The 25889-nt window shown below is 42.6% G+C and overlaps 1 protein-coding gene across 6 annotated transcripts in view; it reads right to left on the bottom strand.

Annotated features, from left to right (window-relative positions):
• The window catches only part of ARMC2 (armadillo repeat containing 2), a 98003-nt gene that overhangs the window by 54255 nt on the left and 17859 nt on the right, over positions 1 to 25889 (bottom strand). For all 6 annotated transcript variants that reach the window (XM_008520591.2, XM_008520610.2, XM_008520600.2 and 3 more), the window contains exons 5-7: positions 20434 to 20641; positions 7229 to 7305; positions 2678 to 2776 (exon numbers count right to left, since the gene is read on the bottom strand). In XM_008520591.2, coding sequence (XP_008518813.2) covers positions 2678 to 2776; positions 7229 to 7305; positions 20434 to 20641 — 384 coding nt within the window. The remainder of the gene's footprint in view (positions 1 to 2677; positions 2777 to 7228; positions 7306 to 20433; positions 20642 to 25889) is intronic.

The raw sequence follows: 25889 nt of genomic DNA, 5'->3' as shown, positions 1-25889 counted from the left end.
AATTGATGGGAAATGACTGAGACTAACTTTAAATAAAAGGAAAAATTTGAGCTCTATTGTGAGAAACACTTTTTGTTGTTGTTTTATTCTTCTGTGACTGGCAGTTTCTTCCCAAACCCCAAGTCCAGGCTGTGGGCCACACTCGGGTACCGGGTGGTCTGTAAGATATTTTTCTAATACTTCCCTCCACAAGCTGTTCAGCCTGGCGGGTTCTACTCAAGAGCAGCTGTTTTAGCTTAAAAGAAATTTAAAATGAAGCCTCAAGGGTCAAATTTTAAACTATTGATCAAATTAACTCTTTATACCAGTTGGTTTGTTATAAATGCCATATAGCCTCAAAAGGCAACTTGAATCTAAGAGCTACCAAGATTCCCAGGGCCTAAAGCTAGTGGGTGGAATTTTGGCGAGTAATAGAAAGCAACATCGTCTCAAGGTAATTTCTCCCCATAAGATACTTACTAATTACAAAGAGAAAAATAGTAACTTTACAGTGGAAAAACTTGGTGGACATCACCTTCATTAAGTGATCAAAGTTCACATCCCCAGTTAACGGACCAAATCTGCATCTCGTGGCCCTGATATGATGCACTGAGAAGGAGACAGCACCACTCACACCATGTACCTGCCCCAAATGCCTAACTTGGATCTAATCGTGAGAAAATACCAGACAAACCTCATTTGTGGGGCAGTATATAAAATAATTGGCCTGTACTCCTCAAATATATCAAGATCACAAAAGAGACATGACAACTGGTTGGAACTTGTGATGCAGGATTTTCTTAAGGAAATTATTAGGATAACTGGTAAAATCTGAATAAGGTTTGTCTCGTATTGTACGGTGATTTCCAGATACGTAACAGAATGCCTTGTTTCTAAAAATATGCGCCAGAGAACTTAGGGATACAGGACTTCATGTCTGCAGCTTGTTCTCAAATGGTTCAAAAAAGGAAAAAACAATGTGCATGTGTGCGTAAGGGGGAGGAAGGGTAGAGAAAAAGAGAGCAAGAGGAGAGAGGGAGGAAGGGAGAGAGAGTGACAAAGCAAGTGCATTAAATGTTAACATTTTGGGAATTTGAGGGAAGAGCATAAAGGGTTTTTTTGTACTATTCTTGTTACTTTTCTATAAGTCTGAAATTACGTCAAAATAAAAAGTGGAAAGAGAAAAAAAGAAAATCTCAAAGGGTCATTACACAGTCCCGCCACCATTTGCTGCTAGAGCTGGCTATGGAAGACATGCCGGACCTCAGTGCTTAATAATCCTCTGAGAAGGGAGAGTCACCCACATTTCAAATCCCAAACTCCTGGTAACTTTTCTCTGGTGGTGCCAGTGGTGGCAGAGCCCTCAGAACCTTCTTAAAAATCCTTAATGCAGAAGACTCCCTCCAAGCTGGGCCTTTGGGCTGCTGGCCATTCTCCCCACTGTGTCCTTCCTGGTGTATTTTCTTTAACTTTTACTTTATCTTTTCTTTAACTCTTGGTGAGAGGAGAGATGGCTCCTCTCACTAGTTTTTGCACACATCTCTCAAAATAAAGAGCCCAAAGTTAACCCAGCTCACTAACATGTAGGTGAAAATTAGTGACTCTACAGGCAACAGTCATTCCGTTCATATTCAGAGTGGCTTTGAGCAGCAGTGGACTTTGGTGATGATCCAGTCTTGCCCACTCCCTCAGCTGGCAGGTGAGATCACTACGGGGCAGAGATTAGGGATTCTCCATGCCCATATGCTTAGTTAGTGGCAACAGCGGGACCGGAAACCCTGCTTACTGATCCCACATTAACAATGAACACCGCCAAGCACCAACAGGGAGCCGAAGAAGGGTGAGGTCACTTGAATCTTTTCGGAAGCAGGTCTTTTGCATGACTTCCCTGCTTAGTGGGTGGGAAGGACTCACTTACCCTGCTTCTCCTAGGGCTTCTTCCTGTGGCTATGATGCTGGTTTGTTCATCCCAAGAGCACTCATTCCACAATTCCTAGTGAGGGCCTACTGTGTGCTGTGTGCCAGGTGCTGGGATCAGCCCTGGCGCCATGAGGGCAGCTCCAGAGCAGCTCATTTCAACTTCAGAGATGGAATGCCCGAGGAGTGGCAAAGGGGAGAAGGTGGGGTTCATCCCTCTGACAAGCTTTCCATAGGTCACCTTTGCAGAGACCCATTGACTGGGGGCCTCCATGGTGCAAGGGCTGGGCACATCCTAGGCCACTTCCCGCTCTGAGAGGCATCCTTGACTCATGCACTCAACCTTAGGGAGATAGGACATATACATTTGGATCTAGAAAACCACGGGCACACCTGCCAAGGATGCCAGTCTATGAGACTTAGTTAAAGTTTAGAGGCCCGAAATCTGTTTTAATCTTTCACTTTCTTGCATGAACTGTCATCCTAGAGAGTTCAAATCAGCATTTCCTTGGGCAGAGGAGGTGATAATTAATTTATACTCCAAGGGGAGTTTTAGAAGTAGGCTCTCGTGTTGCACTGAAAGTATAATTTTGCTCACTAAAAATTAGGTCCCCATGTAAGATTAATACATACATTACTGGGTAAATAAATAGATGAATTCACTTGGTTTTGAACATGTTCACAGAAATGATAGTCAAAGTGCACTAAAAATATCAGGGCAATGGGGAACATATAAATAACTACAGATATTGCTGATTTAAAATAAAAATTGTTTTTTTACCGTTTTCTAATTCATGCAAAATTGGTACGATCCTCGTATTCCAAAAGACTTCGTCCCTTTCTATTTCTGTATCTTTTTCTTGCAAGTCGGCTTTTGAGACTGCAAAAGAGACCCAGAGTGGGAGAAAGAGCCATGAGAAAGGAGCTGTAACTGGAGCGCCAACATGCGTCTTTGCTAGTCATCACTGAAATTAACAAACCCTCGAATGGAATTACACTTTGCCCCTCAAGCCCAACTAATTCTAATTAGAACTACATGTCTTCTAATCAGGTCACCCAGAACTAAACTCAGACAAGACAGTGGAAAGAAATCAGAACTTTAGGGGGCCAGCCTGGTGGCACAGTGGTTAAGTGTGCACATTCCACTTCAGCAGCCTGAGGTTTGAAGGTTCAGATCTTGGGTGTGGACATGGCACCGCTTGGCAAGCCATGCTGTGGTAGGCGTCCCACATAGAAAGTAGAGGAAGATGGGCACAGATGTTAGCTCAGGGCCAGTCTTCCTCAAAAAAAAAAAAAGAAAAAGAAATCAGAACATCAGAACTTTAAACTTTGAGTGGGACACTGCATGAAGTCTTAAGCTCTGTAAATGTTGAAATTGTCAGTAAAGCAAAGTTTTGAGGTTTTTTTTTACTTAGACTTAACCCTCTGTAATATGGAATAAATAGAAAACTGTAGCTATGGAAAGAATAAGGATTTTGAAACTGTTTAATGAAAATTTTCTAACATGGAGGTCTGCAGGGACTCTCTTTCCTATAGAAAATGAAACCTCCACATCGTTGCGGGGCTGGTGCCAAGTGATTTTGGGTGGGGCAGTGGGAAAAGCCTGGGCGCTGGGCACTGACAGATCTCAATTCAAATCGCAACTTTATTTTTGATGCCCTGGGTGACTGGGGTCTGGTTTCTGATCCTCTTTGAGCCTCATCAGCAAAACAGAGATTAGAATATTTGCCTTTAGGGTTATGAGAATTCAAAGACACGTTACTGGCAAAGCCCTGAGGCCAGAGCCTTGCATCTTGTAATGCTCAATAAATATGAATTTCATTTCCCTGGTTAAAAAACAAACAGGTCCTCACTGTCTGAAGTGTATCAGGCCATACGCTAACTACTGAGTCATCAAGAGTAGCTGCTGTGCATGAACACCGTGGGCTGGAGAGGTGGAACAGCTTCCACCGACTGCATGCTTGAGGTGCACAGTCTAAAGGAGGCGGTCCGTTAGATCCTATGAGGAGGTGTCCAAATTATGCCCATTTTCCAGATGAAGAATGTGGGGCTCAGGGGTATTAAATACCTGCCCAAGGTCATATAGCTCTATAGCCCTTGCACTTGACCTCTGTGCTATTTGCTCTGCAGCAAACCAGCAGACTAGAGGGTAACATTGAGGGAATACAAATCATATTAGAAACTGTTTATCACAAAGGCACTATCGCAGGATCTAAAGCACTGACTGCATAGCTGGAGGGGACCCCACTGGGTGGAGCCTCTCAGGAGCAAAGCTAGAGCACTCCTAGAGACCTAAGCCTCTGCCTCCCTTCCCTGAAATCCCCCCTTAAGACCCTCACCTGGCACCCACTCTGTATTGGTTCAAGGAGCCCGTGCCCTCTCCGAGTGGACCTGGTGCCAATTAAGTGTCCACATGGTGGGTGCCTGAACCCTAAAAATGTCACATGAAGAGTTAGAAATCATAGGGGCAATCAGAGGATTCCACAGAGAAAGAGAGAGAGAGAGAGCACAGTGGGAGGGTGTGTGGCCTGTATATTTTTAGGTTGTTGTAACGAAAAAAAGGACAAGCTGACCAGGGAGGCCTGTGAGGAGCACAGAACTAGAGTCACTGTCTAGGTTTGAATCCTGGCTCTGTCACCTACTAGCTGGTTGACTTTGGCAAAGTGCTTCACTTTCCTCTATAAAATGGGTAACAAGGGTCATCTCTAAGTATTGGGATTATGGCTTATTAATTTCTTTCATGTGCTCTTCTGTATTTCCCAAAACCTCTAATATACTTGCATTATTCTTGAAGGGGAAAAAAACCATCTAACACACATTAAATTTCCCAAGCATGTAGTGATGATGTCACCCAGGAGAAGCAGGCAAGCTCTATGATTTACCCACCCCACCCCATACACAGGCCTCCCCTATCGCACGCCAGGCTGCACACGGCCGCTCCCAGGTGCAGCAAGTCTAGGCTTGTCTTCCACCAAACCTTCCTGATACCAAGAGGGGCCATGTGCACTGGACATGAAAAAGTAAATAAAATGGGGTTGTCAGCAAAGCTGTAACTAAACAGTTTAGGTGTGGTCAATATTTTTAAAGGCGAGTTTTCACATAACCTGTCTAACCCAAAGAAGAATTCACCATAAAACACATAGTTGAATTGTCTTTAGGACAAAATCAGACCATATCTGTACAGGTTCACAATCCCTTATCCAAAGCCTTTGGGATTAGATGCGGTTTCAAATTCAGAAAATTCTGCATTTTACTAAGGCCATATGGTGCATACATGGCATATTCCATACCACCCCAGTAGGGTCCTCCCGGGCAGAATCCTGCAGCAAAATAAGTGAATATTTACACCAACAAAACAAGAGACTACAATTGCCCAACAGTTCAGGTCAGGCATTGCCGCTAAACGAGTTTGAAAAATACTGTAGCTTTCAGAGCTTTTGAGATTTCAAGAACCACAGATAAAGGTTTGCAGACCACCATCTCAATCTCTTGGATCTTCACTTTCAAGAGTCTGCCCTAACTTTGATAAATTACACATATGGATTCTAAACGTAAACATGAATACATGCAAGCAGTATAAAAAACACAGTTGTTCAATTTCCAAGGTATCTGACATATTCAAAGTCCAAAGTATGTGAATAAAAATCAACATATATCAAATTAAGTGAAAAGCCAGAGGATAGTTAAGTCAGACAAACAATTTAATCAACAAATATTGATGACACATTTAACTTCATTAGAAATACAGACTTCAAATCTACTAAGCTCAAATCAGCATTTTTACCTTCTGTGCGATATGCTCTTTAATAGAATAGCTCTATGAGAAACCATGATCATGGACTCCTTTCTCAGGACAAACCAATTGATAGCATGGTCACCGCACGCAGAGCTGAATTACAGGGGTGAGCCAGAAACCACCAACAGCTGATTTAACCTTTGGAAAGGAAAGGCCCTCGCCGCCACTTCTGAATGTTCCTATGATTTGTTTCTTCTCAGAAGTTAGCCAGACACCGTGGTGTAAGAGTTTGCTTTTAACTCTCTCTTAGCAATGAGCGGCTGTGTCCACTATGGCCCTCCACATCGCTACCACCTCGCACACCTCCTCCACCTCCGCTCTCCACAAAAATCCCATTTTATACACCAACCCATTTTCTACCCTAGAAACTGAACCATGTGATTACCTTTTAAGATCCACAAAAAAAAATAAATAAAGTTTGTCTCATTCTTGGGCAACAACCTGATATTTTAGAAAGCACTTTCATCTAGGTTTACAGCTTGCTAAAAATAAAAATTATGATTCAACAGGAAATTGGGTAAGTCAAGCAGAAATTTCAGCATGTTTTTTGAAGATTTTGCTGTCTCAGTGGTTATCGTTCTTAACCACAGCTTTGAATTGTGGACACAAAAACTCGACACAGTGTCTATTGGCTGATGTTTTTAGCACGTAAATGTCAAATCCTTAGCAACAATGCCGACAAGGAAATCAGTCCCTCTAAGGTTTTCCTGAGTACTACAGAAATTCCCATTGGCCACAAAGTCCCTTTATTGACAAGAAATTCGTTTTAAAGATAATAAAATATTTTTTGAAACTATTATTAGTTTGGTTTCATAAAATTTCGTGTGTACCAAAAAAAGCACAAAGAATATAACAAACACCTGTGTACCCAGAAATAGTTTGGTCAAATATTAACCATACTTTCATCCTCCTTCTTATTTTAAAGAAATAAAACAATACGGATATAGTTAATGCTCTCTGTATGCCTCCCCGCAACCATTCCCTCCTTGTTCTCCCTCTAAGAGTTACCACCATTCTAAATCAGGTGGTTATTTTTATCTTGCCTGGCTTTATAATTTTACCATATAGATCTGTATCTATAAACAACATGTCACTGTTTTTGCAACTTCATTTTTTATACTGTTTGTACTCATTTTATTAAATATTATAAATGTACTCTAGTTCATTTTTCTAATTGCTATATTCCATCTCATGAACACATTTTGTATCATTTCTAGCCTGCCATTTATATTGTTCCATATTTTTCTCAATTAAACAGAATTTAAAGACTCAAAGGGCTGTTTTCATATAGTTAATATACTTTCACTTAAGTGAGAAATAATTTTGAACTCAAGTTTCGAACTCAAGAACTACGTTATGTCAAATTTTGCAACTTTCCAAATGCTTTTAAAAAATAATTTCTGTCCAATCACTAAGACTGTAATCTATAGATGTTGGAGCTGAGTAATGGTAATAATGGTAAAACTGTTGTGAAAATAATAAAAATAAATGTTGATGTGTGACCAAGTTGGACCTCTAAGAACATAAGCTCCTCACCTGCTTTGGTTTCCAGCCCGCTCAGGTCTGAGCTGTCGGGGCACGAGGAGGCCCTCCCACGCCTCTTCCCCTGGTCCCTAGGAAGAAGACGAAAACACAACACTGAGCACAAACACCAAAGCGTTTCTCTTTTCTCTGGTAAGAGTCGTCCATATACTGTTTCTGAAGAGACCACAGAGAATCGTTTATGAAAAGGGATTTGGTGCTCTACAACCCACTTTAATCAACCTCTGACTTCCAATTAAGATTTATCTTTTAAAAACAAGTCAGATTTACTTAACAATATGAAACATAGTTAAGAGAAACAACAACAACAACAACAAAATCCAAAGTCTACTTTGCAAATCAAAAAACTGATTAAGGATATGTACCACAAGAGGTCACTGTTACAATAAGAAAGGATTCTGGTAGAGTAAGTCACAAAAGGCTAGAGTTTAGGAGCTGGGAGCGAGCCTCCCCCCCTCCCCCCCCAAGGAGAGAACTGTTCCTATCCACACAGCAGGGGCAGATCTGGAACCCAGGTCTTATAATTTCCTATTCACAGCTCTTTCCACTACATCACAGTGTGTCCTGTTTCCATTTTTAAATTAATTAAAGATTCTCTGAATATTTCTTATTTTTAGAAATATTTTAAATGTTAAAAGGGTAAATTGAAGATAAATACAGACAGTGCCCAGATGACAAAAATTTTGTGTGTTGGCTGGCCAATAGCAGGATTATGTGCCTGTGTTTTTTTTTTTTAGGTTATATTTAACGTAGAGATGGTCTATGAAGGCTATAACTTCTCTTTAGCTAGAGCTGATACTAATAATTACATATTTTTAAATATCTGTACAAAACTCCAAGGTAAAAAAACACCGAGAGAATAACACTGCACATTTTACAATAAAATTTCATTTTTGCTATCAAATATATTTGCTATAAAAATCATAAAGGATGCATATTCATGTGGCCAGGGTCACCCATGAACATCCGTATGTGTCCCCATTGCGCCTGCTTCCTCTGTAATGAGAGCCCCATGGAATGTTCAGTGCTGCGTCTTGGCTCTTGGCCTTTACTACTGCCCCAAGGATTAGCTTCTCCAAATATTGTTTTTTCCATAAAGATGTCCGCTTTTTTTTAAACACTTGATTTGACACTCCCTTTTTTCGTACAATAGAGAAAGATAAGCTAATCTTCCCCCAAAAGGTCTAATTATTTAACACTCTGAAACAACTGCTTCATTTTTATACATGGTAAAAACACGGATCTGTTGGCAGGATGTTCCGAGTCAATCAAACAAAGAGATGAGGATGGGATCCTCTTTATCAGCAGTCTCAGAGTTGAGACGCCAACGAAGCAGACCCCAAAGAAGACAGAAATAAAGGAACTCAACCCCATCAAAAGGTAAAATAACAAAAATTCAGCAGAGTGTGAGGCCAAGGAAGTTCCCATATTTATCACTCCTGGAAATAACAAGAAAGCTTGAGGACAATAGAGGCAAGGCCTTCTTTTCATTATTGCCCTAAACAGCCATTGAAATCAAGCAGGATAGTTTTCAACTAACGGCCTTCCAAAGTCACTGGTCCACCCTCCCTGAGGACAGGGCCAGTGATGAGGTTGCCTCCCTAAATACCACATTTGTGTATGTCCATTTCTGAGGGGGAAAAAAAAAAAGGGGTGCCCTTCTTATCATATACAAAAGCTCGACAGTGCTGGTGGTACTGGCTCTCAAGAAGAGCACAGGACTGGGACTGACTAAGGCTCTACATGACCATCATGGTGAAGTGGCTAAGCGCACAGGCTCTGGACCCAAACTACCTGGGTTCCAACTCTGAGTCCAACACTTACCAGCCATGTGACCTTGGGCAAGTTACTTCAACTCCTGGCCTTGGTTTCCTTATCCTAAAATGAGGCCAATGCTTCTACTTAGTACAGGGATTGGTACATTTGAAGAAATTATAAAGGATCAATATTATTTTTCTCTTTAGTTCTGGGTCAACCAGCACCTGTCTGAGCTGAGTCCAGTGCTGCATATTAATTGTGAGATATAAGGTGTTGCCCTGAAAAAGTTTAAAATCTACTTTGAGGAACTAAGGAAGTTTTTTTTTTTAATTGGAAAGTTCCAACGGAGTCTCTAATCAAGTACCAGAATAAAGAAATTCAGCAGGTGACAAGAACTAGAGGGACGCTGAAAAGGCGGTGATTACTGAGAGGGAGAAGTGGACCACAAAGTAGTATTACAAGAACAAAAGTTGAATCTGCAAATGACAAGACTCCTCTCAGGAGGGGAGCAACATGAGTGAAGGTAAACAGGGGCGTGCGGAGCCTGGGACTCAGGGCAGGGGACAATTGCACAGGGCCAGCAAGACAGAAATAGATTTCCTCTGGGAGGTATTGGGAACAGCTGCCTGAAACTTTGGGTTGAGTCTATGGACCCAATTTGATGGGCAATGAGGAGCCGTCATAGGTTCTTACGCAAGGAAGTGGGGGGATGTAGTTACGCAGTGACAAGAGTATTTAGGAGACTTGGAGAGAGGCAACCAGGACTAATCCTTTGAGGGTGACAGTGGGATGGAGAAGAAGGAACAAAGTCAAGAGATCCTATAAATGAAAAGTTGATAGGATTTGGTGGTTGACTTCAGGCAGAAGACAGAGCAGAAGGTAGACCTGGAGGAACAGGACAGCAGGGTTGCCACCAACAGAGATGGGAAGTTAGGGAGTAGAACAGTTTGAGCAGTAAAGCAAGTCTGAGTTTTGCCATGTTGAGTTTCTGATGAAAAATACAGCATGGGCTAAATAGATGTAGAAATCAGGAAAAGAGCTCCGTTAAAGATCAAAGAGGTACACAGAGACCAGAGTCATCAGAAGAGTGGCTCAAAGACTGGAATCTCAGGGCAAAGCCTTGTCAGATAATCATGGGTAAAGGAGAGAAAGGGGAAAAGGAGTCCAAAAGAAGAAGAGAAATAAAATATGCTCTTGTGCAGTCCAAGCATGTGGAGAAAGAGAGCATTACTAACAGGTCAAAGAAGATGAGGGCTGAGGAAGACCTGTCCAGTCTGGCCAGGGTACACCTAACAAGGTTTCCATGGAGCGGGACAGCTGAAATCCCAGCCTAACCCTAAAAGTGAGGTGGGGAGAGGCATCAAGAAAAGAAAATCCCCTCCTTGCTAAAGAAGAGAAGCTTAGATGGCCTTATGCTCAGTGGAAATCTGTCTCCTTGTAACTTCTCCCCACTGGTCTTGGTTTTACTAATCGGAGCCACATGAAACAGATCTTTATCCTTCTTCCTCTTGACAATCCTTCAAATACTTAAGGATGTTGAGTTCACCGCTTAAAGTCATCTCCTCTGGTTTAAATCCCACGGTTCTACCACTTATTAGCTGTGCGACCTCAGGTAAGTTTTTGACCTAAGCTTTGGTTTCCTTTTCTATACATAAGGGTGCAGTAAATAATAGTACCCCCCGACGTGAGGTTATTGTGGGGATTAAGTGATATAACCTGGAATTGCTTAGCACAGCCCCAGGCATAGTAAGTACTCAATAAGTGTTTACTATTATCGTGACTGTCATCACAGATGTCATTAGCAAACTTCTCCAGTCCCTTCGAGACTGTTCCTCATGAGATAGTTTCAAATTTCTTTGCCAGCCTGTTCAGTTACTCTGAGTGAGCGTCAGTTTGTCTGGATCTCTTTTAAAGTCTGGAACCCAGCACTGAGTAAAGATGTGGCCTGAGGAGCAAAGAAGAGATAATGCAGCCTAAACTACATTAGCAGGTTTGGTGGCCACATCACAGCCTTGGTCAATTCTTGTCTGTTTTTACATGTGCAGCTAAGGCAGATCTCCCCCAACCACGTCGGGCTCATCCTTATTAAATCTCACGGTGTTATATTTGCCAAAGTGTTTTTGGCTACCAGATGTTTTCAAGTCTTGAGTCAGTCATCCCGTATAATTGTTCTTCTTCCTAGCTTCCTGTTCCATGTTGTTAAAGACTAAAATTAAAATTTTTTACAATGATTTTTGATGTATCGAGAATAAAACAATTCCAGAAATTATTCCCCAAAGCTCTTCTGTGAAATTCTTCTTAGAGGCAGAATAATACCATTTTATTAGTTAGGATAGCTTCATTTACAAATTAAAAAAAACCTAATTCTAACCGACTTAAACAATAAATGGAATTTATTGGCTCATATAACCCAAAAGTCAAGCACCAGGGTGGGTTTTAGGTGTGGTGTGATCAGGGCTTTGGCTTCGTCTTACTGCAATTCTCTCAGCTCTGCCCTTCCTTTGGTTTCATCTGTAATCAGGTTGGAGGATGGAAGAAAGCAAAATGGGTATGGCATTCCCAGGCCTCTCATCTGCAGCCCACACGTTTCACAACAAATGCAAAGTCTTCTCTTCCCAATCATTGACAAGAATCCTACATTTCACTCTGAACAACCAGAACCAAGCTCTGTAGCCAAGGCAATGCCATACACAGACTAACTGAGTTACTACTGCCCAACCACAAATCAGTAGTGCTGGCAACATCTCCTTCTGGACCATATATACGCCAAAGAAATAAAGTATATTTCTTTAAAAATATTCTAAAAATTGGATTTTGGTATAATTTAGACAGTTCTTCCAGTTATTATGATTAAGATTCTCCAGTTAGGGATCAGCAAACTTTTTCTTAAAGAGCCAGACAGTCCATATTTTACACTTTGTGGGCCAAGTGGCAAAATAGAAGCTATTATGTAGGTACTTTTGCAAGCATTTAAAATGTAATGATTTAAAAATGTATAAACCATTCTTAGCTCAAAGGCTTTTAAAAAAAAAAACAGGCGGCTGGCCGGATTTGGTTCCTGGGATACAGTTTGTTGACTTCTGCTTTAAAGCGATAACTATAAAGATATTATGAAGTAGACTACATGGAAGGACTTGAAATTAAGGGAAAAAAAAAACAATATATTTATTTCCATTTGTGAAAAAACTAGATGTAAGAAAATGGGAAAAGAAATTTTAAAGGTATATCTTAAATTTTAAAGAACATTTAAATTTTAAATATGCTAATATCATAAGCATATGATAAAAGGAAAATTTAGCAAATTTTGAGCTAAACTTTCCCTTGCCCTAAGAAAAAGACATTTTCTTTTTAGAAGTAGACTCATGTTGTATAGAATCAAGTCAGGTAGTAAATATTTTAAACTTTGCGGACACAATCTCTGCCATAACTACCCAGCTCTGCTGCTGCAGTAGGAAAGCAACCACAGACACGAGATAAATGAGTGATTGTGTCTGTGTCCCAATAAAACTTTATTTACAAAAACAGGTAATAGGCTGGATTCTGTCCATGGGGCTTAGTTTGCTGACCCCTTCTCTATAGTCTCTTAGATTCTTTGATTGCAACCTGAGAATGCCACCACCAAGAAGTGGTGGTCCCTTCATCACGTCTTCATAGCCTGAAACACCAAATACATACCAGACATACTAGCACTACGTCTTAATAACTAACGTTAAAAATAGAATTCCACTCAAACAGTTACATACAAACATAATGAAATTAAAGAACATGATTTTAAAGGAATGTTCATAGGATCAAAATTTTAAGAAAGTCCTCCAAGGTATCTTTAGCATTGGGCTGTGATCCAAGATTTTAGAAATATATATTTAGGGGCCGGCCCCGTGGCCTAGTGGTTAAGTTCGGCATGCTCCACTTCAGCGGCCCAGGTTCAGTTTCTGGGAATGGCCCTATACCACTTATTGGTGGCCATGCTATGGCAGTGACCTACATATAAAATAGAAGAAAACTGGCGCAGATGTTAGCTCAGGGCAAATCTTCCTCAGCAAAAAAAGTATATATACACATACATATATTTAAAGATTATACATATAATCTTAGTACCTTTTCCAATAATCACTAATTGGTTATCATATGTATAAACTTGATTAGACATTGCTTTTAGCTAACCACGTTAGCTTGACTTTATTAGGCTTAAATTCCCTCAGCTTGGAGCAAAAGCCCCCAGTTTCATGCCTCCCCGAACCTTTGCAACTCCACAGTTTCAAGGCGCCTCATGTGAAAAGCCTGGTCACCGCTGACGGCAGCAGCTATGAGTGTGTGAGCATAGGGGACAGTTGCCGTGCCTGTCGTCTTCCGCAGCGAGTTACTGTGCAAACTGACTCTGTGCAGGGGTCCTTCCTCTGCTTTCCACCCCTGACGCGCCAGTGGGGTGCTCCGGCTCGCGCGCCACCATCTCCCTCCAGAGCTGCTCCGACTGCTCCCCTTCCCCGGCAGTTCTTCACACTGCTGCCTGAGAGTCACTCTTCTGCTGAAAACCTCTCCTTGGCTCCCCGCAGTCTGTGGCCTCAGGACCTGTGCTCCTGCTTCACTGGGCCATCTGCCTCTCTTTGAACCTGCCACCACCAAGTCAAATCGTCCCTCTGCCTTTGCTGCTCCTTTAGCAACCCACACAACGTTCTGCCCCTACTGAAAATCAGCCTTCAGAAGGCAGCCCAAAGCCCACGTACCCCAGGAAAGCTCCCCTCATCTTCAAGTCGGAATGGAGTGGTCTCACCTCTAAACCCCCAGGACGCTTTCCTCCAGTTCTCCTTTTAGTCCTCCAGCATTAGAGTTAGTCACTGAACGTTGCTTCTAAAATGTCTGTATGCACTCAGATCACCTGGATAGCTTATAGAAGTGCAGATTCTAATCCAGCAGGTCTGGAGCCTAAGATCCTGCAATTCTAACAAGCTCCCCGGTGATGATGGTGCTGTGGCACTTGTAAGCTCCTCCCGGACAGGCTCCACTTCTCCATCTCCCAACCTCCCCCGCACAGGGATTTGCTTACCAAGAAACGCTTATCAAACGGAAACTGTCAAATGAGGTGGGACTCAACAAAATCATTCTGGCCAATGCCTATCCTTTCCAGATGGAAACACTTTCTCAGCCATATTATTCCTAATTTCTTAAAAGAATAACGACTTCATTATTTTTGAAAAAATCGACATATTTATTAATATTTTTTAAGGCCAGGCAATAAAAGAAAGTACAAAGATTTCAAAAAAATCACCCAGGATCCCACCACCCAGAAATAAATATTGTTGATATGTGGTAAACATCATTCCAGACATATTTTGTATATATTCAGATGAAAAGATCAAAGAACGAAAGAACAGAAGGGTGACTTGGAGGGAGGAGAGAGAAAGGATACATACAAATGGGATCATATCATACATGTCATTGTAATTTAAAAGTACTAAGTATAAACTTTACTTGAATTTAACAGAGAAACAGAAATTGAGGTGAAACTGAAGAAATTGTAGAACTTCAGATGAATGGGTCTTCCCAAGAGATATTAGTTTCTAAAAGATCTCTCTAAAGTTAAGAAAAAAAATAATGAAAAAGATTAGGAGGCTGAAATCATTCTATTTTGACTTTCTATTTAAGTTTCAGACTGCAGCTAGTGACAAATCTATTCCCTATTATGAAATGAAGTAATTACTACTTACACTTCCTCCCAAGCACCAGTTTTGGTTATTTGTATTACTATTACATTGTTAAGACTTCTGTTCCATAACCATCATTTTCAGTGTTGTGTAGTTTTAATTCAGTATGAAAACCAAGTAAATACTCACCATAAATGCTTTTACCTAGCTTCTTCATTCCTGAGTTTTGAATTTTGACTCATCATTTTGTCGTCAAAGAGTTTTCTAGAAAGTTTTCTAGAAAGTACAGTCCCCAATTCATACACATTTGAAAATGTCTAACTGTTGCTTTTTTACTGAAGGACAACTCGGCTGGCAATACAATTCTTGGATTATCCTTCTTATACTTAAGACTTCATAGATGTTACTCCACTGTCTTCTGGCACTCAAGATGCTCTAATAAAGCCAGAGGCAGCCTGCCTTTTTCTCCTTTTATGTAATTTGCTTGTCCAGCCTGAATGGCCGCACGATAGCTTCTTCCATTTATCCACCCAATCAACAATTACTGGGTAGCGTTCTAGTGCTGAGCAATGCTCGAAATGTCTTAGTGTGGATTACTCCATATCAAATTTGGTTGGGCCACAATGTGTCCATTTGAGCTTCAGATTCAAATCTTTATCTCAGAACATTGTCTTTTATTAGGTTTTAATATCTTTCTTGTTCTTTTTGCTCTGATCTCTTCCATTCTCAGTGGGTTGTCGTGAATATCAAATGAGTTAATAGACGTAAACCATTTGGAAGAGCGCCTGGCACTTAGTTCAAAGTAAGACAGCACCAGGAGGGGAGAGGAGAAGGAAGATTCGCTCCTGCAGGAAGACAAGAGTCATGCCTCCCATATCTATCTCAATCTGTCTAACCATTTTTCTGTCTTCTTACCCACTTCTTTTTCTGTGGTTTCCTCTAGCCTGTCCACCATGTCTCATTGCATTTTTAGCTTTAGGTTTTATTCTCATTTTTATCTCTAATGTGACTTTCCTTTCCCTGTTTTTACAATTTTCTTTCATTTCTTTTTTGAGAATGGCAAGCATATTTTTCATCTCTTTAGGCGGGCTTATAATCTCTAATTTGAATTCTTATAACCCAAAGAAGAGCTCTTTTTTCTTTAAGAAAGCAATTACATTATAATTTCTTTGACACTATGGAAAATTGTTTTAACTCTCCTTGGTTTTGGAGGGTAATTCCTTTCGCGATACATTTTCTTCATTTGTCTTTTGTTATGTTCTTTATGTATTGATGCTTGAGTCCCATGTTAACTCTTGTCCTAATGTTATTTATCTTTAAACAGAGTCATTTATTTGTTGAAGAATGAATAGGATCCACAGAGGGAGAGAGCTGGGTTACTCCATAGCTTCAACTTTTGTTTTCTTGAACATCCATTTACCACGTCTGTTGTTTTTCTTGACCTGAAGTGTGCATTCCCTTGGTTTGTGTGTAGCAGGTTGCTGTGACTCACAGAGAAGGCTTGTTACACGATAGGCTCCTTGAGTTCTAATCTAGCACACCCCCTTGCCCTGCCCCCCACACACAGACTAGCTGGCTCACAGGAAATGAGGAGAGCATGTCGCCCTCAGCTCCATTCCCCTCAGTCACTTCAATATCTGGATCTTGAATGGGATCTTTACAGGGGCACCTCCACTTCTCTCGTGGCCTGCCCACATCCTTAGATCTCATTTCTTTAATTAAAGACTATTGGAAACACCTTTCTGAACGAAAACACTCACTTTTGGTGAAATCTGTTTCTTGCTCAAGGTCTGAGGAGGTGTCTGCTCTCAAATTACCCTTTGGTTTCATCCATATTTCATAGAGTCTGGAAGGTTACCTAGACTCCTTTGGTTGCAATATTCCAAGTGACAAAAACCTAAAGGACCACATGCTGTCCCTGTCAAAAAATAGAAATAAATAAAGGAAAGAAGAAAGGGAGAAAGAGAAAAGAAGAAAGGGAGAAAGAGAAAAGAAGAAAGGAAGGAAGGGAGGGAAGAAAGAAGGTAGAAAGAAAAGAAGGAAGGTAGGAAGGTAGGAGGAAGAAAGGAAGGAAGAAGAGAGAGAGAAAGAAAAAGGAAAATATTGGCTCACAAAACAGAGCAGTCTACAATGCAGATGTGGTAGCCTCAGGCATAGCTGGATCTAGGGGTTTACACACCACCCTTGAATTTGGTCACTATCTCCATTCCTTGGCTCTGTTTGTTTATGCATCACTTCCCTCTCAGAGTCACCCTCCAAAAGGCAATGATATGGCCACTGTCATCTCCAAGACCTCATCATCTTTACAGCTTGTGAACTTGGAGAAAGGGCATTTTTCCCAAAGATTTTCGCAAAAGTCCCAGGGAGAAATTCAATTGGCCTGGCTTAGATCATGTGCCCACCTCTGAACCAACTGCTATGGCTGGTAGATTGGAGAATTCTGATTAGCCAGCCCTGGGTCACACAACCACCCCTGGAAAAGGGGGTGGGTAAGACAGGGTCAGCCCTCCTCCAAACACGCATCGAGCAGGATTTATTATACAACGCAAGACGGCTCGCTCTCCAAAGGCAAGAATGTTATGCAGACAAAAATATCAAGCCCCTACTGCAGTGTAAAGTCTGCTTCATGTTTTGTAGTTTTGGGTTGGAACCATTTGTCTATTTCATTGATGCCATTTATTTCTCTGTTTTTCACTCTTTTTTGGTTTCATTGGGTTTCTGCAGAATGCCTTTGTTTTGCCATCTTTATTTAAGGAAGCCTTCTCTTATTTTTGATTCCAACAATGCTAACGGTGCTTGATAGTTTACAAACAAGGCTTTCAAGCCTTATGAATCATTCCACAACCTACAACGAGGGCTGGGAGGAGTTGGCAGTGAAGGAGTGCAGTTATTTCCATTTTTCAGATTAGAAGACTGAGCCCCTGAAAGTGTTAAGAGACTTGTCAAAGAACATACAGCTAAATCAAGAGGCCGAGAGGGAACCCAACCTAAATCCAGGGATTCTGGCTCCCAGCAAAGCGTTCTTGACTCCACAGCTGGCTGCTCTTGGGCTTTCCTCCTAAAGGTCACATTTCCAAACCACGACAGTTTGACCAATATTCACATAGAATGCCTGAAAAGGTTTTTAGGCAGATATATACAGGGGTTCATCAGATTGAACCGCTGGCTGGCTGGCTGGCTGGCTGGCTGGCTGGCTGGAGATACATACGTGTACATATTTTTATGGAAGCTTTATTATTTTCAATCCATACAGAGAACATGGAATGTTGTTAAGGGGCAGGTCTGCCAAAACTTAAATGAATCCCTAAATGGACAGACAGAGACAGTGGTAATTGGCACTGCTTGAAGATGATAGTTCAATAAGTGCTTGAGAGCGTGTCCTCTTTTGGAAAGTTAAACAGTCCCCAAGATCTTGTTTGTGATGATACCTTGCTTAGCAAATCCTTTTTCCATCACAACCAACCTAAAGTTAAACTGCAGTCCATCCCATGTCTGAGTCATCCATATTCTAAATTAAGGGTGTACCAGTCAATGCTGTTCCACTGAAATACACTGCTCCTTTCTCTCCCAGCCTGAGAAGCACTCAGCATGAAGGCGGCTGCTCCCACACTAGACAAGCAGGCAAGGACCCTGCATGGAGAGCACGGCCTCACTTCTGTCCCCTTTACACCATCTGCTCATGCTCCTTTTCAACCCACTGTCATCTCAGGCCTCCTCCTTTTCCAATTTTGCATTCTCTTCCCTCCCTTCTGCCAGCCCCGCTCACTGACAAGAGTCTCCGTTTTCCACTTTATGGTCTAAAGATGAAAACATGTTAATTGAGGGTAGGGCTTTAGCATCAAAACTGGGAATACTCCACGGCATAGCGAAGATCATTTCTTGGAATTACTCACTTAAATGTTTACAAGAAACAATTACCAAGTGTCCCAGATTGATTCACAAGTGTAATTAATGAAAGAATTACTAATAGTTTCCATTTTCTGGCTTGTTTTAATCCTACTGAATAAATGTTTTTTTTGGCACCACTTCAACAAAATCCTATCCAATGATTAAAGGAGGTAAAGATTCATAAAGCAAAAATGTTATTGGAAGTTAAACTTTCCAGCGTGTATTGCTAACCCAAGTCAGACACAATCATTATATGAGGTAAGAGCCATCCTAACAAAGCACAAAAAAACAATTAGCGCTGCCGCCAACGCCTCATAATTTTGGACGGTCAGGAAGAAGCGCTTCCAGTCCCTAATTGATTTCTCCGTTGCTGTTTGTGGGATAAAACATGTAACTGAAGATGCCTTTGCTGTCCCAGACTGAGGAAGACATAATGAACTCTGGCTTGCCAGATTATTCTGCAACATCTGAAGACTTGCAAAAAAAATAAAAAATAAATAAGATAAAATAAAACAGCTCTTGTCTGGTTTTTCCTAGTCAACTTTAATTACTGTAAGGATGGGTGCAGCAAGATAAATGTTTCCTTTTCACTTCAGTGCTGAAAGAAAACACAAGTTCCCCTGCTGTCTTTCGTGTGTAAACTCTGAGGTCGCAGCCTATTCTTATTCACCAACTGGAAAAGATTTGTCGCAGTGGCCAGTTTGATATTTTCTGCTCAATACCCAAAGTCCCAATTTGAAGTCCTTTTCTTCCACTTAAGGAGACATTTCATTTTTCCTTTAATTTAAAAAATGTTCAGAACGCAAAGCAACATTACAAGGACCACTAGGTTGCCTAATGTAAATCCCGCGTGTGCGGAACTCTTCAGGCTGTGTCAGCAGACGGGGTCAGTTCAGCTAAACTAACCAGCTGCCAAGCAGCCAGTTCAGGGAAAAGTTTTAGGCACGTTACACGCATACAAACCAAAGTCAGACCCGAAATCTAAAGTGAGGGCAAGAAGCACTTGGTCTTAAAATGGTCCATGGAATTTAATCTTGTTAAGCAAATTCGAACTGGGCAGTTGTCCATAATGACTCAACGGAAAGTCGTAGAAAAATATCTTTAACTGAGTGACCCTGTCCAGTCCAAGACCTTCTGCCTATCTTAGCATCAGTACTGGCTGGGACTGGAAAATGGAGTCTGCTCTCCCCACGCTAACCCCCACTTGGGCCCTCAATTATCAAGGCTTCTTTAGGAAAACTCCAGGGTAAGAATTCACGTGGTTCATACAGTGAACATTTCTCCACCAATCTTTAATATGGTAGAAAAATTGCTTCTCAGTTTTCTAGGGGAAGCCCTAGAAAGCCCTGTCTAGGAAGATGGTGTGAAATAAAGTAATTCCCAATCACCCATTTCATGAGGGACCGGTAGGGGGAGATCACAGCAGGAATCCGCAGGGCTGTCCTGTTTTAACTATTAGTTTGCAAAATAAATATTTTAATCCAAATTTCTACTGGAGAATAAAATGAGTGTGTCCTCTCTTTTGAGGAGTTAACAGTGAACTAATCCAAGCGGAGGTGACGAGGGATTCTGGCCCAGGCAAGAATCCCAAGTAACACACAAACAGAATGATCAGTCCTCACTCAAGGGCTGCCTGGAACAGTCCGACTAAAGCAAAGACTTTATTCTGGCAGTCCTGTCAAAGCAGCATTTTGGCAGATATGAATAAATGTTTCCTGAGGATTAAATAGGAAAAGGGGAAACCAACTCCGTTGAGCCATGAGAAGAAATCCTTCCTACCCATGTACCACTAACTCAAAATGTATTTACAGAAAAGGGAAAATGCAAACCAATCATCTGCATAAGATAGAGAACAAACTGCTAAACGACACAGTTATCCTGGACAGAAAATCAAATATAAAGAATACTGACCCTCCACTTCTGAGAGGAGATGGCAAGGGTGTTACCCCTATGAACATTTCTTGCTCCTTGATTTCACCAAAGCCTCCATCATAAGTTAGCTGAAGTGGGTGGCTCTTCAAGTGGCCAGTGGCATTTGATTCTGTTAAATAAATCCCATTTCTTTTCACCACAGAATTCCCCATTAGAACTGTTTCTTTGGATTCCACTGTCTTCTTTGCTGTAATAACCAAAAAAAAAAAAAAAAGTTTTGTCAAAGCATTTCTTTTTAGGAATCACTCTCTTTCAATATTTTTTTAATCTAAGAATTTATACAATTTGAAAATTATATATTACTTACAACCAAGCCTGGAATTGTATGGCCAAAACCTCCCTAAACATATACGAGACCTCACCATTATTTTAGGATCAGCATCATCAATTCAGCAGGTAAAAACGAACAGGATCTTATCTCCAGGAGCTTAGAGTCCACCAGAAAGCCAACACTTGGACTGAGGTTTATGAACTGCCTAAGTCCACACAAATAGTTCTGTGTCCTCTAACGATAACTCCTCTACCTAAATTTGATCCTGTTAGTAATTTTTCATTCAAAAAATATCTCTCGACTGCTTCCTTAATGTCAGGCACTGTCTCAGGCTCTTGGGATGCATCAGTGACAAAGCAAAGATCCCTGACCTCGCAGGGGTGACATCCTAAGAGGTGTAAACAGACAGTGAGCAATACACCATAACAAATAAGGTATATGATGTAAGATAATACGTGTTATGGAAAAAAGCAAAGTAGAAAAGGGGATTGGGAATGGCTGTAGGCAGCAATTTTGAACACGGCGGGCATAGTAGGCAGACCCTTAATGGAGGTGAAGTATGTGGCCGTTGGATGACGAGGGAACATACTCCCAGCAGAGGGAACAGCAGGTGTGGAGGCCTAAGGCTGGAGTGTGCCTGGTGTGTTCCAGGAACAGCAGGAGTGCAGTGTGTGAGGGGGAGAGGAGTACGAGAGATGATCAGGGGGACAGAGGTGGGATAGTGGAGGCCTACAGACCACTACTAGAGCTGGAAAGAGGAGGGCACTGCAACAGCTACAAGGCTTTCTAAAGAGGAATAAGAGAGAGTTGCAAAAAGATGCCCAGTCTGAAGCATCTACTGTGTTTATGACTGACGATTCTTAGACTTCTAATACAACACTGTTTCTTTATCAGCAAATTGACATTAGGAATAGCTTATCCACAATGCTACTGCTATACTCTAGTCTGTAATAAAATATTTTGTCAAAGAGGAAGGGTAGATGAGCTTCACATAGAAAAATACTGTTTTGAAGACTTTTCCAAAATGACTCAAGCTTTTCTTCACTTCAACCAAAAAACCAATAAAAACCAACAATAACAAAACCACCTCGTCTATCCCTCTGACCAAGCTCCCTACTTGCAAAACGCTGAATTTTAAAGCTGAAAGAAGCCTTAGAGATTGGCTAGTCTAACCTTCAGTTTTCAGATGACAACACTGAGAAGCCAAAAGGTCTAAAGTCACAGAGCAAGTTTGGGGAGAGGCAGGACTATATGGGTGGGAAGAGCACAGGCCTTGCATTCCATCAGACTTGGGGTCAAGCACAGGCTCCCAATGCACCAGCTGCACGATGTGGGCAGGTCATTCAACTTTTCTCTCACCTTCCTCAGTGGTCCCCACCTCTTTAGCCTGTGGTGAGAATTAAATGATATGGCCTAGTGAAGTGAATTATTTGGTGCTAGCACACTCAAAACCTAGAAGTTATTGTCATTATTATTAACGTGACCCAAGAATCCTGACTTCTGGTCCAGGGCTCTCTCCACAGCACCAAGCTACCTTAAATAACTTTCCTACTGAATTACAAAGCACATACTTTGTTTTAGATTTCAAAGCATTTTTAGCCTATCTCTATATTCCAGCATTCATTTCTTTCATTCATTCATCCATAAATGTTTATGAAGCACCCACTGCTATGTGCCAGGGGCTGTGCAAGGTGCTGGCGATCGAGAGGTGAACAAGTCCCAGCCATCACGGAGCTTCTGTTCTAGAGGGAAACACGCTCAGACTCGTGGGGGGAGGAGCTGCATCCCGCCATCTTCACAATCCACCAGAGCAAGCTCGTCGATTATCACTAGAGCGAAGAGCTGCTCTGGGGCTCACGCCAACTCCTGATGGAGGCCCACCACTAAACTGAGCGTGTGTAATGATGCTCTGTGTCTCCCTGGCAAGTATCTGCAGCACACTGTACTAATTTTGTAATGGATCATGGGTAAACTTCAAAAGGATCCTGCAACCAGCAGCATTACCCTGCAGGAGCAGCTCCATTTCACAGAAATTTCTTTGGCACCTACTATATACTAGCACCTGTTTTAGGTTCAGTAGGGAAACCTCTTTTCCTACTGACATGGCTCAGTCTAGAAGGGAGACAGAGAGGTAGACGGGCAGAGACAAACGCAGTATAGCATGGTCCGAGCCATGTAGGCAGGAGTAGAGATGGCGGGGGAGTCCCGAGGGGTTGGGAGTTAGGGAAAGATTCACCGAGGAGGTGGAGACTGAGAAGAATTCTGAAGGCTTAATGGAGTTCTGAGAAAAAGGAACAGAAGTCTGCAGTCAGAGCCAGCTTCATGGGTGTATGAGCTGCACAGTTAGGCAGGGCCCCAAGCTTAGAAGGGCTCTGCACTTGGTTTAACAGGCTGCTGTTGCCATCTTGAAATTCTGAATTTTTTTTTAACGAAGAGCCCCACATTTTCATTTTGCATTGGGCCCAGCAAATTATATAGTGGGTCTTGTATGAGGCTTGAAAGAGTAGGATGGGTGTGAGTAACTGCAAGGAGTTCCATGTTGCTGGTGCACAGACTTGTTGTGGGGGGAAGACGGGGTAGGCAAAGGAGACTCGAGAGAAGGGCCTGGAATGTCAGGCTGGGGCCAGATCACAACAGAGTTGAGCATTCTGAGGAGTAGGGACTTCATCCCCTAGACCAGGGGTCAGCAAACTACAGCCCCACCAAACCTGGCCTGCCTCCTGTTTTTGTACAGCCTGCAAGCTGAGAATGGTTTTCATATTTTCAAATGGTTGGAAAATAATCAAAAGAAGAACAACACTTTGTAACGCGAAAATTATATGAACGTTGAATTTCAGTGGCCATGAATCGGTCTATGGTTGCTTTTCTGAGACCACAGTGGAGTTGAGCGGCAGAGTTGAGTAGGTTGAATGGAGACTGCATGGCCCACAAGTTGTAAAATATTTACTATCTGGCCCTAGAGAAAAAGTCTGCCAACTTCCGTGCTAGGTCAGTGTTTCCCAAACTGTGTTCCCCAAAAGACAGACTCTGCAGTCAAGTAGATGAGTGAAATACTGAGGTGAATCAAAACTAAACAGGTGCCTTCACCAGATGGCTTTACCAACCCTTTAATACGCTCGTGTGTGCTGTGACTCTCCAAGAGGGAGAGGAGGTAGGCAGACTTTTCTGAGCACTGAACCCTTTTTCCAAGGAAAGGCTATTAATGTTTGCCAAAAGTGTTCCCTGGAACCCAATTTGGCAACACTCCCTCAGGCCCAGGGGCCCCTCTGATGGGTTTTCAGCAAGAAGATGATGCAATCTGATTTTTATTTGCTTCCTGACCTTTTGTACCTTATGGCACACACAGAAAGTGAACATTTTTCATGGTTCACTGGGGTGACAGGATAAGGCTGCTGCTCACATGCAGGTCTGGTTGGGAGCTTGGCTTCCCCAGGCTCTGCCGGCTGATCCAAGGGCTGAGGATTGGACTCACCCCTGGGTTGACCCACCTGCAGCCCCCTAGTGAGCTGAGGGCAGAGCAAGACAGGACAGCTGGAAGATCAGGGACAACAGGTGAGAAAGGGTATGTGGCAGTGGTGGGAACAGACAATGCAGACCCAGGAGATATGAAGGAAGCCCGTGGAGGGCTCTGTGACAGCGAGGATAACAGGGATGGGCGAGAAGGTGGAGACTGCGTCTGTCCAGCTGGAACAACAGGGGAGGTGTTTGCAACACGTCACCTCCAGCCAAAAACCCTATTTGAACACACAGCAATTAAACTGCTGGCCTTAAGAGATGGCTACACACATCTCTGCCCCTTTCATTTTCTTAAATCAGTAATTCCAAACCTGCCGCCACACGCCAGCCCTGCCTGTGGCGGTGTCAGCTACAAATGACTTCACACCAGAGGCGGGGACGCACCCTCTGTCTCCATGCACAGCTGCCTTGACAGCCTTGGTTCCCAACAAAGGACACCTTTTCCAAACAATAGAGACTCTGAAACGAAGCCCAGGGAGCTCCTGGACAAAGACAAGCATTCCGAGGCCGGAGTGCTAAAGTATATATTTTTTAATCGGGCGATGTGAGCTTTTAAAATGACAATGGCTTTTCACGGCCATTATTTCCTGAGTGCGGACACAGACCTCAGGGAGGATGAGGATGGTGACATGGGGCAACTGCAAACAGGGAGGATTAAAGAACTGTGACAAAGACATGCTGCCTAGCCACCTGGAGGCGTGAAGACGGCCTGAGTGCTGGGAAATGACAGCCACAGATGGCACCTCCCAGAGCACAGCTGAGGTGTGCGTGGCTGCTCAGACCAGGGCCAGGTGGCTCAGGAGGGAAGGAGCTAAGCCATGAGGGGAGCACGGCAGGCGAAACACCTGTCTCTTCGGTCACTCTCACATACATGGGAACAGCTCAGCAAGCAGCAGGGGTTTCAAACGTGAGGCACCAAGAGGCAAAAGCATTAAACACAGATACAGCATTCGGGCTCAGACGGAAAAACATCTACTAAACAACAGTGTGGTGACCCTCACACCAGCTCTGACATCCCTGCTGATAGGAAGCGACGCTGTTCCTGTCTGACCTCATCCCCGACCTTGGGCTGGACCCCAGCCCCTCTCATCCTGGCAAGGACTTTGCTTCTGCAGTTACCAGTCCTCTCTGATGTTACTGGTCTGACCGTCAGCCCATGCTGGAGCGTGTCAAAAGTTCCCCAGGTGATTCTAATGCACAGCTCAGTTGAGCACCGCTGTTTGAAAGAAAACCTAAGTCGGATGACGTCTCTCCCCTGCTTAAACCCTGTCCTGGCTTTTCACTGCAAGCAGAATCAAGTCCTGGGCATCTGCCCGGGCCTGGCCCTAAATGGCCCTGTGGCCTCAGCTCCCTCCACGGTCCCCAGGGTTAACCACCTTCCAGCCATTCTGGCCTGTGGGTCCTCCACCACCCGAGCTTGCTCCCATCTGTGGCCTGGGTGTCCCTTCAGTGTGGCTGCTTTGTCCATAGATTTCTACATGGCTGCCTTCTTCTCATTGTTCACATGTCAACTCAGATGCCACCTCCTCCAGGACACCTCCAGAGCCACCTGAGTGGACACAAATTCCTCCTGCCATGGTGACTCTCTATCCCACTGTCTTGCTTACCTTCTTCATGGCACTTGTCACAACTTAAATTCTCTTATTTC

This window comes from Equus przewalskii, chromosome 9 (assembly GCF_037783145.1).
Source record: "Equus przewalskii isolate Varuska chromosome 9, EquPr2, whole genome shotgun sequence".
Classification (NCBI taxonomy): Eukaryota; Metazoa; Chordata; class Mammalia; order Perissodactyla; family Equidae; genus Equus; species Equus przewalskii.
This window is presented reverse-complemented; position numbering and strand designations above follow the sequence as displayed.